Genomic DNA, 16,228 nt, shown 5'->3' with positions numbered 1-16,228 from the left:
TCCAGGGTGTACCCTGCCTTCCGCCCGATTGTAGCTGAGATAGGCGCCAGCGCCCCCGCGACCCCAAAAGGGAATAAGCGGTAGAAAATGGATGGATGGATGAATAAAATGATTGGGGTTTCCAGCGATCACTCTCTCGGTCTCGTTAACACGTACACGCAGGCAACACGCGTGCACACATACACAAGCAGTCCAAGAGATGCAACTAACAGTTTGCAGTCATGTTGTTGTTATGATAGAATATACATTCAATGACAGCTAACGCTAGCTATCCAATTTTTGTAGCTAGAAGCTGTAATAGGGATATACTGTGTGATATACATTGTAAAGTTTGTGCAAACACCTACTTTAAGTAGTGTAGAAGGAAATGTGTTGGATCAGATAGTTTGAAATGTCAACTTTGGAAAACATATTTTAAATATTATATTCATATATAAGTATTTGGATCCATTCTATCACATTTTTATGTTATGTGGCTTGTATATATTTGCCTATAAACCTTTATAATAATCCAACATCTGCACAGCTGGAAGTAAATTAATATTTGATTAAATATTTGCCTCCCAAGAAGAAACTGGAAGTCAGGGGTTGCAACTTGGCTATTAGGTTGCAGCTCAGTGGCCCAGTGCCCGCCCTGAGATCGGTAGGTTGTGAGTTCAAACCCCGGCCGAGTCATACCAAAGACTAAAACATGGGAGCCATTACCTCCCTGCTTGGCACTCAGCATCAAGGGTTGGAATTGGGGATTAAATCACCCATATGATTCCCGGGCGCGGCCACCGCTGCTGCTCACTGGGGGTGATGGGTCAAATGCAGAGGATAATCTCACCATACCTAGTGTGTGTGTGACAATCATTGGTACTTTAACTTTTAACTTCAATTAAATATAATGTGCCCTACTGTGGAAACTGAAACTTCATTCCAGTCTGACGAGTGTGTTTGAGCACCTTCCTCCTAAAGACTCTAGAGGCAGCTTTTTTTTGCACAATTTTTCATGTATGGGATCACTTCTCTAAACTATTTGGAAAATTCCATACTTACATTACCTATTCAGTGGCCTAGTGGTTAAAGTGTCTCCCCTGAGATCGGTAGGTTGTGAGTTCAAACCCTGTCATACCAAAGACCATATATAAAAAAAAAAGGGACCCATTGCCTCGTTGCTTGGCACTCAGCATCAAGGCTAGGAATTGGGGGTTAAATCACCATAAATGATTCCCGGGTGCGGCACAGCTGCTACCCACTGCTCTCCTCACTTCCCAGGGGGTGATCAAGGGGATGGGTCAAAAGCAGAGGTCACATTTCACCACACCTAGTGTGTGTGTGACAATCATTGGTACTTTAACTTTAACTTAAATCAAACTTCCTTGTCAATAATACACGTAATGAGTATACAGGTTCATAGCAAACACATCCATTTTCTACCGCTTGTCCCTCTCTGGAGGCTGGGGTCTATCCCAGCTGCACTCAGGCGGAAGGAAGGGTACACCCTGGACAAGTAGCCTTCTCATTGCAGGGCCAACACAGTTAGACATTCACAAGTTTTTTTCCAATAAATGTCATCTCGATTGCCACTGTCTATCATAAATGAATGTTTTGTTACCTGGACTCTCCGTGTCTATTAAGATGAACTTGGAGCAGCCAAAGGAAAGGCTGCTGAGGCAGAAAGAGTCCAACACACAAGGCTAAAAACTGCCATCCCTAAAAAGTGACAGAGACACAGTGTTATCAAATACTACATAACACAAAAATGAGCAAAAAGACACTAATTGAGACAGTAAATGCATCAAGGCAGCATCGCCAGTATTAAAAGATTAAATCATCCAGCTCATATACACCATATCCTGAAGAAACTATTGCCAAACAGTGCTCTCTGTTGGTGGCTTTGGAGCTTGCAGGTGGGAGTAGACAAAGTAGTCCAAGGTGACGGGGGAATTAATTTTCTCTTGTCTGATTTATAAACGTTGCTACAATGTTGGTTACTCGTGTTAAACAAAGCATCACGTTATAAGGTTCATGCATTTGGGCATTTTTGAGGCCTCTGTACGTTGTATTTTGCAACATATTTGTGACGTCACAGATTGACGGACGTACACTTGTGGTCATTTTCAGACATGTTGTGTCAGCAAGCCTTCTCCCCCTCTGCTGAGCAGACAAAGCCAAGAGTGCTGCCAACAGCTTCCGTGTCATTCTTTGCCCGTCTGCCTTCTCTAATGTCCAATAAATAAATAATTCCTTTTATGTGTCCACAACCTTTTACATGGGACTGTTTTGTCAATATGTACCAGTATGCAATTGAATTAGCCGCTAAACTCAGACAAAAAAAGATGGCGAGATTACGACTTGGTTTGAGGAAACTGGATAAGGTAGGGTAAACTATTTGAGGGATTTGCACTATAGAATAGAATAGAATGAACTTTATTGTCATTATATTTGCATATAACGAGATTAAAGACTCCAATTTAAGGTGCGGTAGTGGGAACAAATACGGGGTGAAATAAATGACATAAGAGGTAAAAAGGAAAAACTAACAATTGAAATAAACAGACGACTAGCCAATAAAAATAATAAGCAATCCTGTACAACAGTGATGTGTGACATGCAGTGAAATACATGCTGGTAAAAGCAACTTACAAAAAAAAAAAATGCATCTCTGTAGCTATTAGAGAGTGAGCATGTATGTGTACCTAATGTTGTGACTGGTTAACCAACCCTACTTGTACGAAATTTTCAATTTATGAACCACAGACCAAATAAAAGTATACTTTGGTGTACAAACCTTGCCTATGCTGTGCTGTACAGTGTGAGTATTTCACTCGCATATGCACCTACAAGAGCTGCATATGCCTGCGAGTACGGATTTCAAACCTTTCATTTGCATTTGGTTCCTAAAATAAATCCATAAAAAGTAATATTTGGGGAAAAGAAAAGACTCTTAGCAGACCATGCAAGCGCTATATCAACCCTCTGCGCATCTGCTCAGCACAGACGTGATAACATGTACGCAGTATCGCCACTCTTGTGACATGTTAGTTTAACTGCTCCTAAAACAAACTATTCAGTCACTGCCGATTTAATTTAAAAAACAAAAGATACAAATTTGATAGTAAATAAACCCATGTTTGCACTGCTCGATGTTGTTGTCATTTATGTCAATAGTGTTTTAATGTTTAGGAGAAGTGCTCTAATGACATAAGAACACTTTCTCCTGTCTGGGCTCTGGATGGTCCACTCAGGGAAATTTATAGAGTTGTCCTAAAGTCATTGTGAGTATCTGTGTATCTCTGTCATCTACTCATTGTGTGTCTCGCAGACATACTTGCCAACCCTCCCGAATTTTCCGGGAGACTCCCGAAATTCAGCGCCTCTCCCGAAAACCTCCCGGGACAAATATTTTCCCGGAAATCTACCGATTTTCAGCCGGAGCTGGAGGCCACGCCCCCTCCAGCTAAATGCAGACCTTAGTGAGGACAGCCTGATTTCACGTCCGCTTTCCCACAATATAAACAGCGTGCCTGCCCAATCACGTTATAACTGTAGAATGATCGAGGGCGAGTTCTTGGTTTCTTCTGTGGGTTTATTGTTAGGCAGTTTCATTAACGTCCTCCCAGCGCGGTAACAACACACAACAACAGCAGTCACGTTTTTGTCTACCAGAAAGCAGTTCGTCTGCCGTAAGCTGCCTGTTGTGACACTCTTAAACAGGACAATGCTGCCATCTACTGTACATACATATGTGACAATAACATTTACGGCTTTTAAAAAAAGCAGTGCACAACTGCGCACACAACAAGGAAACGAAGCAAAAGAACGAGGAAGATACAGCCATGGCGACGCCGACGACGAGTAAGATGAAGAAATACGCTTGTAAGTTCCAAGCCGCAGCTGTGATTGGACCTGGATAGCCTCCGGGAAGAAGTAGTGGACTACCAAGTGCTTGGCAGTGAAGATCTTCCTCAGGAAGCAAAGATTGACTGGTTTTGGGCCATGCTAGGGAGAGATGGAAGATTCCAGACTCTAGTGCATTTGATGAAAGCACTTTTGTGCGTGCCACACAGCAATGCATCATCAGAGAGGGTGTTCAGCATGGTTAGAAAAATAGTGACAAAGAATAGAACAAGGATGGCTAATTCAACCCTTAACTCAACAATGAGTAGATGAGCGTTATGTGTGTATATGTGTAAATAAATGAACACTGAAATTCAAGTATTTCTTTTATTTATATATACATGTATAATACAACAAATATAAATATATACAAATACATATATGTATATGTATATATATATATATATATATATATTATATATATATATGATAAATGGGTTGTACTTCCATCCATCCATTTCCTACCGCTTATTCCCTTTCGGGGTCGCGGGGGGCGCTGGCGCCTATCTCAGCTACAATCGGGAGGAAGGCGGGGTACACCTGGACAAGTCGCCACCTCATCGCAGGGCCAACACAGATAGACAGACAACATTCACACTCACATTCACACACTAGGGCCAATTTAGTGTTGCCAATCAACCTATCCCCAGGTGCATGTCTTTGGAAGTGGGAGGAAGCCGGAGTACCCGGAGGGAACCCACGCATTCACGGGGAGAACATGCAAACTCCACACAGAAAGATCCCGAGCCAGGATTTGAACCCAGGACTGCAGGAACTTTGTATTGTGAGGCAGACGGACTAACCCCTCTGCCACCGTGAAGCCCACCGTGGAAGTAGTGTCAAAGCGCTTTTCTACCTTCAAGGTACTCAAAGCGCTTTGACACTACTTCCACATTTACCCATTCACACACACATTCACACACTGATGGAGGGAGCTGCCATGCAAGGCGCTAACCAGCACCCATCAGGAGCAAGGGTGAAGTGTCTTGATCAGGACACAACGGACTATATATATATATATATATATATATATATATATATACACAGCTAGAATTCACTGAAAGTCAAGTATTTATTTTATATATACAGTGTATATATATATATATATATATATATATATATATATATATATATATATATATATATATATATATGTATATATATATATGTATATATATAAGTGAAATGCTTGACTTAATGAATTCTAGCTGTAAATATACTCCTCCCCTCTTAACCACGTCCCCAACAACGCCCCCCGCCACTGCCCCACCCCCCAACCACGCCTCCGACCCCCCACCTCCCGAAATCGGAGGTCTGAAGGTTGGCAAGTATGCTTGCAGAAGAGCCATTGTCTTGGAAAACTCTGCACAAGGCCTAAAACTTCACCCAAACAACAGAAGAGCCTCATTTGAGTTTGGCTCCAATTTCCCCCTTGAGGAGAGAACTGGAATCACAGTCAAAATTTCCCAACAACTGAAGGCCATTCAGCAATCAGGAAGGCTCTCATCTGAAGCAAAAAACACTTCTTTAAGTCTGCAGCTCCAGCTCAGGCTTCAGTACAACAAACACTGCTCTGGGATAGTTTGCCTAGTGCAGTAGTGCCCAACTGTTTGCAGAGACCAGGGTGGCTGACCGTGAGATGACCTGTATTATTTTGATTTGATATCTTGAATTTATTTGAATTGCCAATCGGTTGTTAAATGTTTCATGTCAAATCCAAGCTGTAAAGGGTCAGTATATGCACATTACTTTTGAAAACACTTTACTTTCAAAAATGGTTAATTGAAATGTAATTTGTTTATATTGGTCCCTAATTGCTGTGGTGTGTTTCCACATTCTCCAAAGGTTTTTGACCTTTTAAAAGAGACAATCAATTACAAAAAAAAAAGGAGAAAGAGATATGTAACCCATCATTACAGTCAAAAAGAGTGAAGTTCCAGTGTAACCCTGGTCAAACAGTCAAACCATTTTAAAGTTAGCGGAGAGCACAGACAACCACCACATAACTTGACAGCCGTTTTTCGGCTGACAGCACATTCATTGTGTTCAAGCTCTTCAATCTCCGGTGCTCATAGCTACTGTGTTTTTTTCTGCATGGTTTTAGCATTTTTTGCAATTTTATTTTTGCTTTGCTGACTATTGTTGTCACAATATGTGTCTCTAAAGAACACAATGCACAAGCCATGTGTGGATTCAAGAAGTATCTACAGCAGGGGTCGGGAACCTTTTTGGCTGAGAAAGCCATTAAAGCCAAATATTATAAAATGTATTACCGTGAGAGCCATATCATATTTTTTAACACTGAATACAACTAAATGTGTGCATTTTTTAAGTAAGACCAGCATTTTTAGAGTATAATAAGTATTTAATTATTTTTAATAACATTTATACTTCTTGATCAGGTGCGGTAAAAAAATGGATTAAAATGCATGAGAATATTTTATATTTTGAACGTTATTTTTAACATTGTGATTACCAGCGGAATTATTAATTACTGTGTTAACCAATGTCAGCTAAGATTTATCTGATAGCCAGGTGCAGTCATCATAAGAGCTACATCTGGCTCTACAGCCATAGGTTCCCTACCCCTGATCTACAGCATTGTCAACACTGCTCTCCCTGCTCTCCTCCCCTCTCTTCTACTGCACACAAAGAAGATTAATCCACAAACTAAAGTGGATTAAAAATGTTTTAATCCTAATCATTGTAGCAATCTGGAGTTTTGTGATTTAAACTGCATGCAGTGTGCACGCAGTGACAGTGGGCGAGTGACAGTCTTTGTGTGTCAGGTGGGCAGCTATAGAAGAAGACAGTTGAGCTAGTTGTTGTTTTGGCTTTTTCAATAAATTGAATTAATTCATTACTTGTTAAATGTGTTTATTATATGTGCTAAAAATGTAAAAAACGTTATCATAGTATGAACTTTTATTCATGTTTCCATTGTTTATTTGCTTTTATATTTACAAACCCTGTTCAGAAACCCAAAAAGTTAATAAATCGAAGTTTATTTATACTGTTTAAGAAGTTTATTTTCGACTGTATCTGGAAAAATTTTTTGTTATGTTAATCTTTAAGCTATATATTTAACAGTGTACATTTTCTAAAAATACATTCTGACACTTTTGGAAAGGGGGCTGTTTGCATACTATCAAGACCACAAGGAAGTGTGTAGATTACAATCATCATAGGTCTCCTTTAAAGACCAGGGGCTTCATGTACAAAGCGTGCATAAGCACAGAAAAAACCTGGCTTACGCCCTTTTTCACGGCAAAGTAGAGACGCATCAAGAGTGAACTAAATGTGTAAAAGTGCAGCCAGGGCCTTATGCCAAATCCATAGCTCAAAAACGCACATTTCTACATACTGTGGATACTTTGGTAACACAAAGAAGTTGCCGTTGGGGTTTTAATAACATATGATTTCAACAATGTAAAAGATTGAAGAAGGATACAAACTCACTTTTTCGCCAATGCATTTCATGCCTCATAATTATATTATATGTGAGGACATATATTAATTCATCTAGGGCTTTCTAGGCGACCATTTTGCCAACTATTTTTGTCACAATGTGTTCTTGCAACCGTGGCAGACCTTAGCCAGTCTGGCTGACTGCTGCAGTAGCCAGTGGTAGCGGCACAATGGCACCAGAGACAGGGGAGGAGTGGCCCAAATTTGTGTCTTGTGGCTGCTTCCACAAGTAGCTTTCACGTGTCATAATACATTGAGTAATCAAATCAAGTCCAGTCTTTCGTATCCTTTTTGATATTCCAAAATGGTTAAATTTAAAAACTTTAAAACCAAATATTACCAAATTTTTACAGTAAACTCTAATTTGGCGGTGAGCAGGCTACTGTATGAATGCATTTGGTTGTAAATGACAAAAGTTATATTTATTTTGGGTCTTCACGGTAAATGTGGAAGTAGTGTCAAAGCGCTTTGAGTACCTTGAAGGTAGAAAAGCGCTTTGACACTACTTCCACGGTGGGCTTCACGGTGGAAGAGGGGTTAGTGCATCTGCCTCACAATACGAAGGTCCTGCAGTCCTGGGTTCAAATCCAAGCTCGGGATCCTTCTGTGTGGAGTACTCCGGCTTCCTCCCACCTCCAAAGAAATGCACCTGGGTTGATTGGCAACGCTAAATTGGCTCTAGTGTGTGAATGTGAGTGTGAATGTTGTCTGTCTATCTGTGTTGGCCCTGCGATGAGTTGGCGACTTGTCCAGGGTGTACCCCGCCTTCCGCCCAATTGTAGCTGAGATAGGCGCCAGCGCCCCCAAAAGGGAATAAGCGGATGGATATTTATTTTGAGGGTAATGTGTTCCTACCTCTTCTAAAGGTTTATATATCATTGCAGGGACTATCTTTTCAAAGGGGTGAGCACTACTTTATCTCTGGTCTCCTCGGCTTGTTTGGCCCCGTCCATCTTCTTCTTCGCCTTCTTCCTGATGTACTACCACTTATTTCTTACTTGTTCCTGTGTTCGGTTCTGAATCCGCAGCATTGACAGCCTCACACAAATTTTATTCCAATCATCCCTCTTTTGTTTGCTGGAAATATCAAGGGACAGCGTGCCAAAAAGTATATTTTTGGCACGCTGAAAAGTATATTTTGTCAAACCTTCACTTCAGCGATAAACACCTCCTCTTCTTGTCTGTGAATTCCTTCATTATCTTTGTGTTTTTTGATTGTGCAGAGTTTAGGATCTTAGGCGCATGGTTATTTTAAATATAATTTGCCTATTTAAATGGGGGCGTGGACAGGGAGTGACCAGCTGCACTCCATCATGTGTGCTCAATTCCACATGGATTGGGAGGTAAAATAAAAAACGTGCTAGAATTAATGCGTGCTACACTTTTATACTGGATTTGAGGGTTCATTCTTTTAATAAGATATCCACACATCTCACTATATGAGGCCGTAGGTTACTGCTGGCACTGTAATGAGCATGTTCACCTGCAGGGGTCCTGGCTGGACGGGTGGCTGTCTCCTTCGGGTCTGCTTAATGAGCTGGCAAAAAAACTCATTTTGTAACTCAGGATGGGTCAGACACACCTGCTGGGCGCTCTGAGCGAGAGAGACATGGTAGTCGATGGCTGGGGCATCGATAGCCACATTGATGAACAGCTGACAAGTCTGAGAAGAAAGGGGAGGAAAATTATTGTATTTTCCTGACAAATACCACAGAAAATGTTTAAAACTTTGGTATAGCAGCATGTCTTAAAATCTTGAATAATTAATAAATCAATGTACATACAAGTACATCCGGAAAGTATTCAAAGCGCTTCACAATTTAAACATTTTGTTACATTACAGCATTATTCCGACATGGAATATATTCATTTGTGTCCTCTAAATGCAACACACAATAGCTCATAATGAAAATGTTTTGTTTTTTACATAATATTTTCAGCAAATTGATTGAAAATGGGAACAAACTAAAATCACATGTACATAAGTATTTACAGCCTTTGCCATTAGACTCAAAAGTGAGATGAGGAGCCTTTTGTTTCAACTTGAGATGTTCCTACAGCTTAATTTGAGTCCACCTGTGGTAAATTCAGTGGGTTGGACATGATTTGGAAAGGCACACAATATAAGGTTCCACACCTGACAGTGTATTACAGAGCACAAACCAAGAATGAAGTCGAAAGAATTGTGTGTAGACCTCTAAGACAGGATTGTCTTGAGGCACAAATCTGGGGATGGGTAAAGAAAAATATCTGCTGCCTTGAAGGTCCCAATGAGCACAGGGGCCTCCATCATCTGTAAATAGAAGAGGTTTGGAACCTCTCTTCCTGGATCTGGCCAGCTCTCTAAACTGAGCAATCGGAGGAGAGGGAGCCTAGTCAGGGAGGTGACCAAGAACCCGATGGTCACTCTATCAAAGCAACATGCCAGGAGAGAGGAGAACCTGGTAGACCTTAAACCATCCCTGCAGCCATCCACCAATCAGGCCTGTACGTTACTGGCCAGATGGAAGCCATTCCTGTCATGCGTCTGTGTTCACCGTGCCATGCCAGATCCTCTCATAACATGTCTTCTGCTGCAGAGCCCATATTAGGTGTTCCTGTGGCGGAGCCACTATCCCATATTGCACGCTGCAATCAGGCCTTCATAAGCTCTGCTGTTTCAAATCAGGTCACCTAATCACACAGCAGGCATCTGAGTTCGATGCCTGCTCTGGTTCCCTAGTCTGTTAAGTTATTGACCCTTTGACTTTCTTGTCAGGTAAATTTTAAATTTTGACCTTTTCCCAGTTTTTGTTCAGTGGCTTCACCACTTTTTTTCATACCTTGTTTTACTCAAACTTCTTTTTTTCATGGCAACTTTTTGTTAATCTTTTGGATTTAAGAATTTTAAAGTTTTTTTTGTTAATCTTTTTGTATTTGACTTTTGCCTGAGTCTCTGATTTGGGGTCCAATTACACCGCAAAACAGGCTCCTGACAATTATTTCTTAAAAGTTTGCCAAAATGCACCTGAAAGACTCTCAGACTATGAGAAACACAATTTTCTGTTGTGACGCTTCATGTTTGGAGGAAATCAGGCACCATTCATCACCAGGCCTATAAATCCCTACAGTTCAGTATGGTAGCAGAAGTATCAATCAATCAATGTTTACTTATATAGCCCTAAATCACTAGTGTCTCAAAGGGCTGCACAAACCACAACACAAACCACTACGACATCCTCGGTAGGCCCACATAAGGGCAAGGAAAACTCACACCCAGTGGGACGTCGGTGACAATGATGACCCAGTGGGACGTCGGTGACAATGATGACTATGAGAACCTTGGAGAGGACGAAAGCAATGGATGTCGAGCGGGTCTAACATGATACTGTGAAAGTTCAATCCATAATGGATCCAACACAGCCGCGAGAGTCCAGTCCAAAGCGGATCCAACACAGCAGCGAGAGTCCCGTATCCAGTATCATGCTGTGGGGATGTTTTTTCAGTGGCAGGAACTGGGAGACTAATCAGGATAGAGGGAAAGATGCATGCAGCACTGTACAAAGACATTGTGTATGAAAACCTGCTCCAGACAGCTCTTTAACTCTTATTGGGGCGACGGTTCATCTTTCAGCATGACAACGACCCTAAGCACACAGCCAATATATCAAAGGAATGGCTTAGACAACTCTGTAAATGTCCTTGAGTGGCCAAGCCAGGGCCCAGACGTAAATCCGATTGAACATATCTGAAAATGTCTGGTCTCCAACGCTTCCCATCGAACATGATAGAACGTGAGAGGTGCTGCAAAGAGAAATGGGCAAAACTGTCCAAAAATAGGTGTGCCAAGCTTGTGGCATCATATTCGAAAAAACTTGAGGATGTAACTGCGCCAAAGGTGTATCAACAAAGTATTGAGCAATGGCTGTCAAAACTTATTATTTAATACATTTGCAAACATTTGTTAATACAATTTAAACTGTTCCACATTGTCATTATAAGGTATTGTGTGTAAAAATTTTGAGGGAAAAAAATGAAATTATTCTATTTTGCAATAAAGCTGTAACAGCAAAATGTGGAAAAAGTGAAGCGCTGTAAATTCTTTCTGGATCCACTGTACCGTTGGCCTTCTAACCACACACATGAAGTGTGATTAAATAGTTAGGTATTAATCTTTTAGTCTTGTTCAAGTCTGCTTTATCACCCATTTGGTGAGATACTGATTTAAGTGACCATGTGATGTTTAATTAAGTATGAATCTGTTGAGAGGTGAAACATTATGGAAACATTCAAACTTGTTGGAAACCTAGAACTATAACAACCATGTGTGCTACAAAATTTAACAATGTCATATTTTAGCAAAGATGTATTTTTCCTACTTGTGACTGACTGGCAACCAATAAGCCATATAAAATAAATGAATGAATACTAAATTGATGTTTATGCCAATACATGAATCTTCAAGGTAAATATTTTTTCTGAATAAATATAATGATGAAGTACTTTCCGCACCTTAAAGAGTTTGACAGCCTCTGTTTGCAGGGCCTGTGAAGGCACTGTGGTGAGAGGAGACGACAGAGCTTCCTTACTGAAAGACAACATTGGGTGTCGCCAGATCTGTGAGTCTGAAAAATCAAAGAGTCACCTCAACAAACTTCCAACTTAATGAATCATTTCAACAACAAAAAGGGATGAACAGAAATGAACGGATAACAAAAAGTATTAACATCACATGTTTAAATAGTTGGAACGAAGTAACCCTAGAAAAATCTAACCAATTGCAAAACAATACAAAATGTAAAAATATTATGTTAAAACACCTTTTTTAATATTACTGCCTTAGTTAAGAGGAGCCTATCCTGCTAATTTCATGGTTTGAAAAAATAATATTGGATCCTTGCAGGACATTATTAATTTTAACAAAATATTCCACACATTTCGAGTTGTGGTCATTTAACATGTAGCATTTAACCTCTAAAAGGTTAAATGCTAATGGTTATCAGCAAACTTGATATTACAAACCCCGTTTCCATATGAGTTGGGAAATTGTGTTAGATGTAAATATCAACTGAATACAATGATTTGCAAATCCTTTTCAACCCATATTCAATTGAATGCACTACAAAGACAAGATATTTGATGTTCAAACTCATAAACTTTATTTTTTTTTTTGCAAATAATATTTAACTTAGAATTTCATGGCTGCAACACTTGCCAAAGTAGTTGGGAAAGGGCATGTTCCCCACTGTGTTACATCACCTTTTGTTTTAACAACACTCAAAAAACATTTAGGAACTGAGGAAACTAATTGTTGAAGCTTTGAAAGTGGAATTCTTTCTCATTCTTGTTTTATGTAGAGCTTTAGTCGTTCAACAGTCCGGGGTCTTCGCTGTCGTATTTTACGCTTCATAATGCGCCACACATTTTCGATGGGAGACAGGTCTGGACTGCAGACGGGCCAGGAAAGTACCCGCACTCTTTTACTACGAAACCACGCTGTTGTAACACGTGGCTTGGCATTGTCTTGCTGAAATAAGCAGGGGCGTCCATGAAAACGTTGCTGGGATGACAACATATGTTGCTACAAAACCTGTATGGACCATTCAGCATTAATGGTGCCTTCACAGATGTGTAAGTTACCCATGCCTTGGGCACTAATACACCCCCATACCATCACGGATGCTGGCTTTTGAACTTTGCGCCTATAACAATCGGGATGATTGTTTTCCTCTTTGTTCCGGAGGACACCACGTCCACAGTTTCCAAATATAATTTGAAATGTGGACTCGTCAGAACACTTTTCCACTTTGCATCAGTCCATCTTAGATGAGCTCAGGCCCAGCGAAGCCAGCGGCGTTCCTTGGTGTTGCTGATAAATGGGTTTTGCTTTGCATAGCAGAGTTTTAACTTGCACTTACAGATGTAGCAAACCACTGTAGTTACTGACAGTGGTTTTATGAAGTGTTCCTGAGCCCATGTAGTGATATCCTTTACACACTGATGTCGGCTTTTGATGCAGTAATGCAGTATCCTGAGGAATCAAAGGTCCGTAATATCATCGCTTACCTGCAGTGATTTCTCCAGATTCTCTGAACCTTTTAAAGATTTTACGGACCGTAGATGGTAAAATCCCTAAATTCCTTGCAATAGCTCGTTGAGAAATGTTGATCTAAAACTGTTCGACAATTTGCTTACAAATTGGTGATTCTCACCCCGTCCTTGTTTGTGAATTACTTCGCATTTCATGGAAGCTGCTTTTATACCCAATCATAGCACCCACCCAATTAGCCTGCACACCTGTGGGATGTTCCAAATAAGTGTTTGATGAGCATTCCTAAACTTTATCACTATTTATTGCCACCTTTCCCAACTTCTTTGTCACGTGTTGCTGGCATCAAATTCTAAAGTTGATGAGTAGTTGCAAAAAAAATTTTTTTTATCAGTTTGAACATCAAATATGTTGTCTTTGTAGCATATTCAACTGAATATGGGTTGAAAATTATTTGCAAATCATAGTATTCCGTTTATATTTACATCCAACACAATTTCCCAACTCATATGGAAACGGGCTTTGAACATATAAATCGATGAATATGGAAGAATATGCCGTCAAACTGTGCTTTGAAAGGAAACAACTGTCGGTGAAGTGGCAATCAGCAGCGGAGCAGTGACCGCGAGGTAGATCTGGTGGTTCTCAACAGCTTTGGCTGCGGAAGCCACTATCATTACTTAATGACAAGGGACGAACCAAATTATTTACTACATACATGTCATTCTTAATTACTTATCTTCATGCTGTTAATAAAAAACCTAAAATTTATTATCTTAGTCATTATTGAGTGAGGGAAAAAAAATTATTCGGCCCAGGCATAGACTGAATTTTTTTTTTCTCACCCCACCCTTTCCTCCCGGTTTCTCACCCTTTTTGTAAGGGGTGCCGGAAGTTGGCAGACCCGTCAACGATCCCGTTCTGTCTCCCTGTAATGTTTGTCTGATCTTGAATGGGATTGTGCTGAAAATGTTATTTTCCTGTCGGGGATTATCAAAGTATTTCTGATTCTGATTCTGATTATCTTATGAAATAAAAACATTTAAAAGTTAAAGTTGATATCGGAAATCTGTTCGATACCACATCTGGAAAGACGTATCTTAAGGCCTATTTAAGCATTTTGTGTTAAGTTGGACTGTATAAGTAACTCAATCTTGCTCCTTAACCTGTGAAACCCAATAGCACTCCACTCAATATTTACACTACAATACTTTACAGTATGTGTGTGTACATGTATTTCATGATTTGTTTTTTGCGCTGCAGACCACAAAAAACAAATGTTGAGACTATGATTTGTAGCAGCCTGAAAGAGAATACAGGCATAATGTTGTCTACACAGTACATTTGTGAACCAAATCTTTTCAACCTGAAATTGTTGGCAGAAACAGTGAAGGTAAAATCTTATCAAATAGCTCACTCATAGCCAGGAAACACTAACTTGGATCTCCATTCTGTTGGAAGAGTTTCCCCACCAATTGCTCAAATTCAGTGCCGACTTTTCCCATCATGGTTGCTGCTGCGACACTCAGATGGTACAACCAGGAGGCCTGAACAAGACCCTGACGTTAGTCAAATACTAGAAGTCATGTCTCTGTGATGTGTGGTAGAGATACACACCTTTTCATGGCGAGACTCAATGAGCAGATAAGTTGGTTCTTGATCCTGTGGGTGAATGGCGATGGTGAAGGAAACTACCGGTAAGCTGTCCACACATGCTTTCAGGTCATCATCTGAGTCCTGAGACCTGTCCACCTCCTCCACTTTGGCATCCCAAACCTTAATCTGACCAAGTGGAAACTGAGAACATACACAAATAATACAGCAAATCAGTAAGGACTGCCTTTTTGCATTTGCAAAGAGAAATACTGCTTTTAAATCACTGCAGTAACTATGATAAGGATGGTAAGATAAGGTAAGTTCAATAGTGGCCTAATTTACTGAATCACGTAGTAAATGCTGTGTGTTGTTTAACTGTTGGTTATATGTGTTACTTCCAACATCATCATTTGTTTCCTCAAAACTGTGACCGTGATGTACCTTGTCCTCCTGACTGCGAAAGTAGTATAGCGTTTTGCCAATCAAAGCACACCAAACCCGCTTAGAGTAGCCATGTTTTACCTGCCGTTTACAAGAGAAATGTAGCAAGTTAGCAATTTCTATGACAGTGAGAATACAGTAAAAGGCAAATAGTGATAAACAAGCACAGGAGTAAAGTTTTGGGAAAAGCTGCATATCGTGAATGAGTCATTTGAATGGTGTGACCTTGATAAGATGTCCCTTCATGGTGGGCCGCATATCCGGCTGAGTGAAGAGTGGACTTGCAGCTTTGACTCTCAGCACAGCCTGCAGCACTCTGAGCCATTCATCCAGCAGGTTAGGGGAGTCTGCTTTGAGATAGTACACTCGCTTCCCTGTCATTATCTACACACAACAGAAAAATACCAGTAGGGAAAAGAGAAGGACATTCTCTGGATGTGTATACCAAAAATGAAATTACACACAAATATCTCATCTAAATTCATCACTACATCTGCTGTTTTATCATAGCAAATGACTAAAATTTCCTACCTGGAGTACTTGTTTTCCTTCTCCACGTGCAATGTTGCTGGTGGCGTTGAGCTCAATCTGACCTTGAGGTTTCCTTATCACATCGCTCTATGTAAACGTAAAGGTAAATCGAAGGGTCAACAAAACAATAGTGTAAAACAGCCCCATATTCATCATATATACAGTATATTAGAGCTGTCTAATTTAACAAGTTAGCGCATGTGAATAACCACCCAAAAATATTGCATTAAACATGTATCAATGCGGATCAATCATGCAATTTATTTTGACTGTACATGC

The 16,228-nt window shown here is 40.3% G+C and overlaps 1 protein-coding gene across 3 annotated transcripts in view; it reads right to left on the bottom strand.

Moving 5' to 3' along the window:
- plekhh2 (pleckstrin homology domain containing, family H (with MyTH4 domain) member 2) overlaps nt 1-16,228 on the bottom strand; it is a 102,906-nt gene that overhangs the window by 26,884 nt on the left and 59,794 nt on the right. For all 3 annotated transcript variants that reach the window (XM_061910923.1, XM_061910922.1, XM_061910924.1), the window contains 8 exons: nt 15,950-16,036; nt 15,644-15,802; nt 15,419-15,499; nt 14,999-15,178; nt 14,820-14,928; nt 11,845-11,957; nt 8,837-9,016; nt 1,601-1,698 (listed from right to left, as the gene is read on the bottom strand). In XM_061910923.1, coding sequence (XP_061766907.1) covers nt 1,601-1,698; nt 8,837-9,016; nt 11,845-11,957; nt 14,820-14,928; nt 14,999-15,178; nt 15,419-15,499; nt 15,644-15,802; nt 15,950-16,036 — 1,007 coding nt within the window. The remainder of the gene's footprint in view (nt 1-1,600; nt 1,699-8,836; nt 9,017-11,844; nt 11,958-14,819; nt 14,929-14,998; nt 15,179-15,418; nt 15,500-15,643; nt 15,803-15,949; nt 16,037-16,228) is intronic.

The sequence above is a fragment of the Nerophis ophidion genome, linkage group LG09 (genome assembly GCF_033978795.1).
Source record: "Nerophis ophidion isolate RoL-2023_Sa linkage group LG09, RoL_Noph_v1.0, whole genome shotgun sequence".
NCBI lineage: Eukaryota > Metazoa > Chordata > Actinopteri > Syngnathiformes > Syngnathidae > Nerophis > Nerophis ophidion.
The sequence above is the reverse complement of the archived record's forward strand: the minus strand, read 5'-3'. Positions and strand labels throughout refer to the sequence as shown.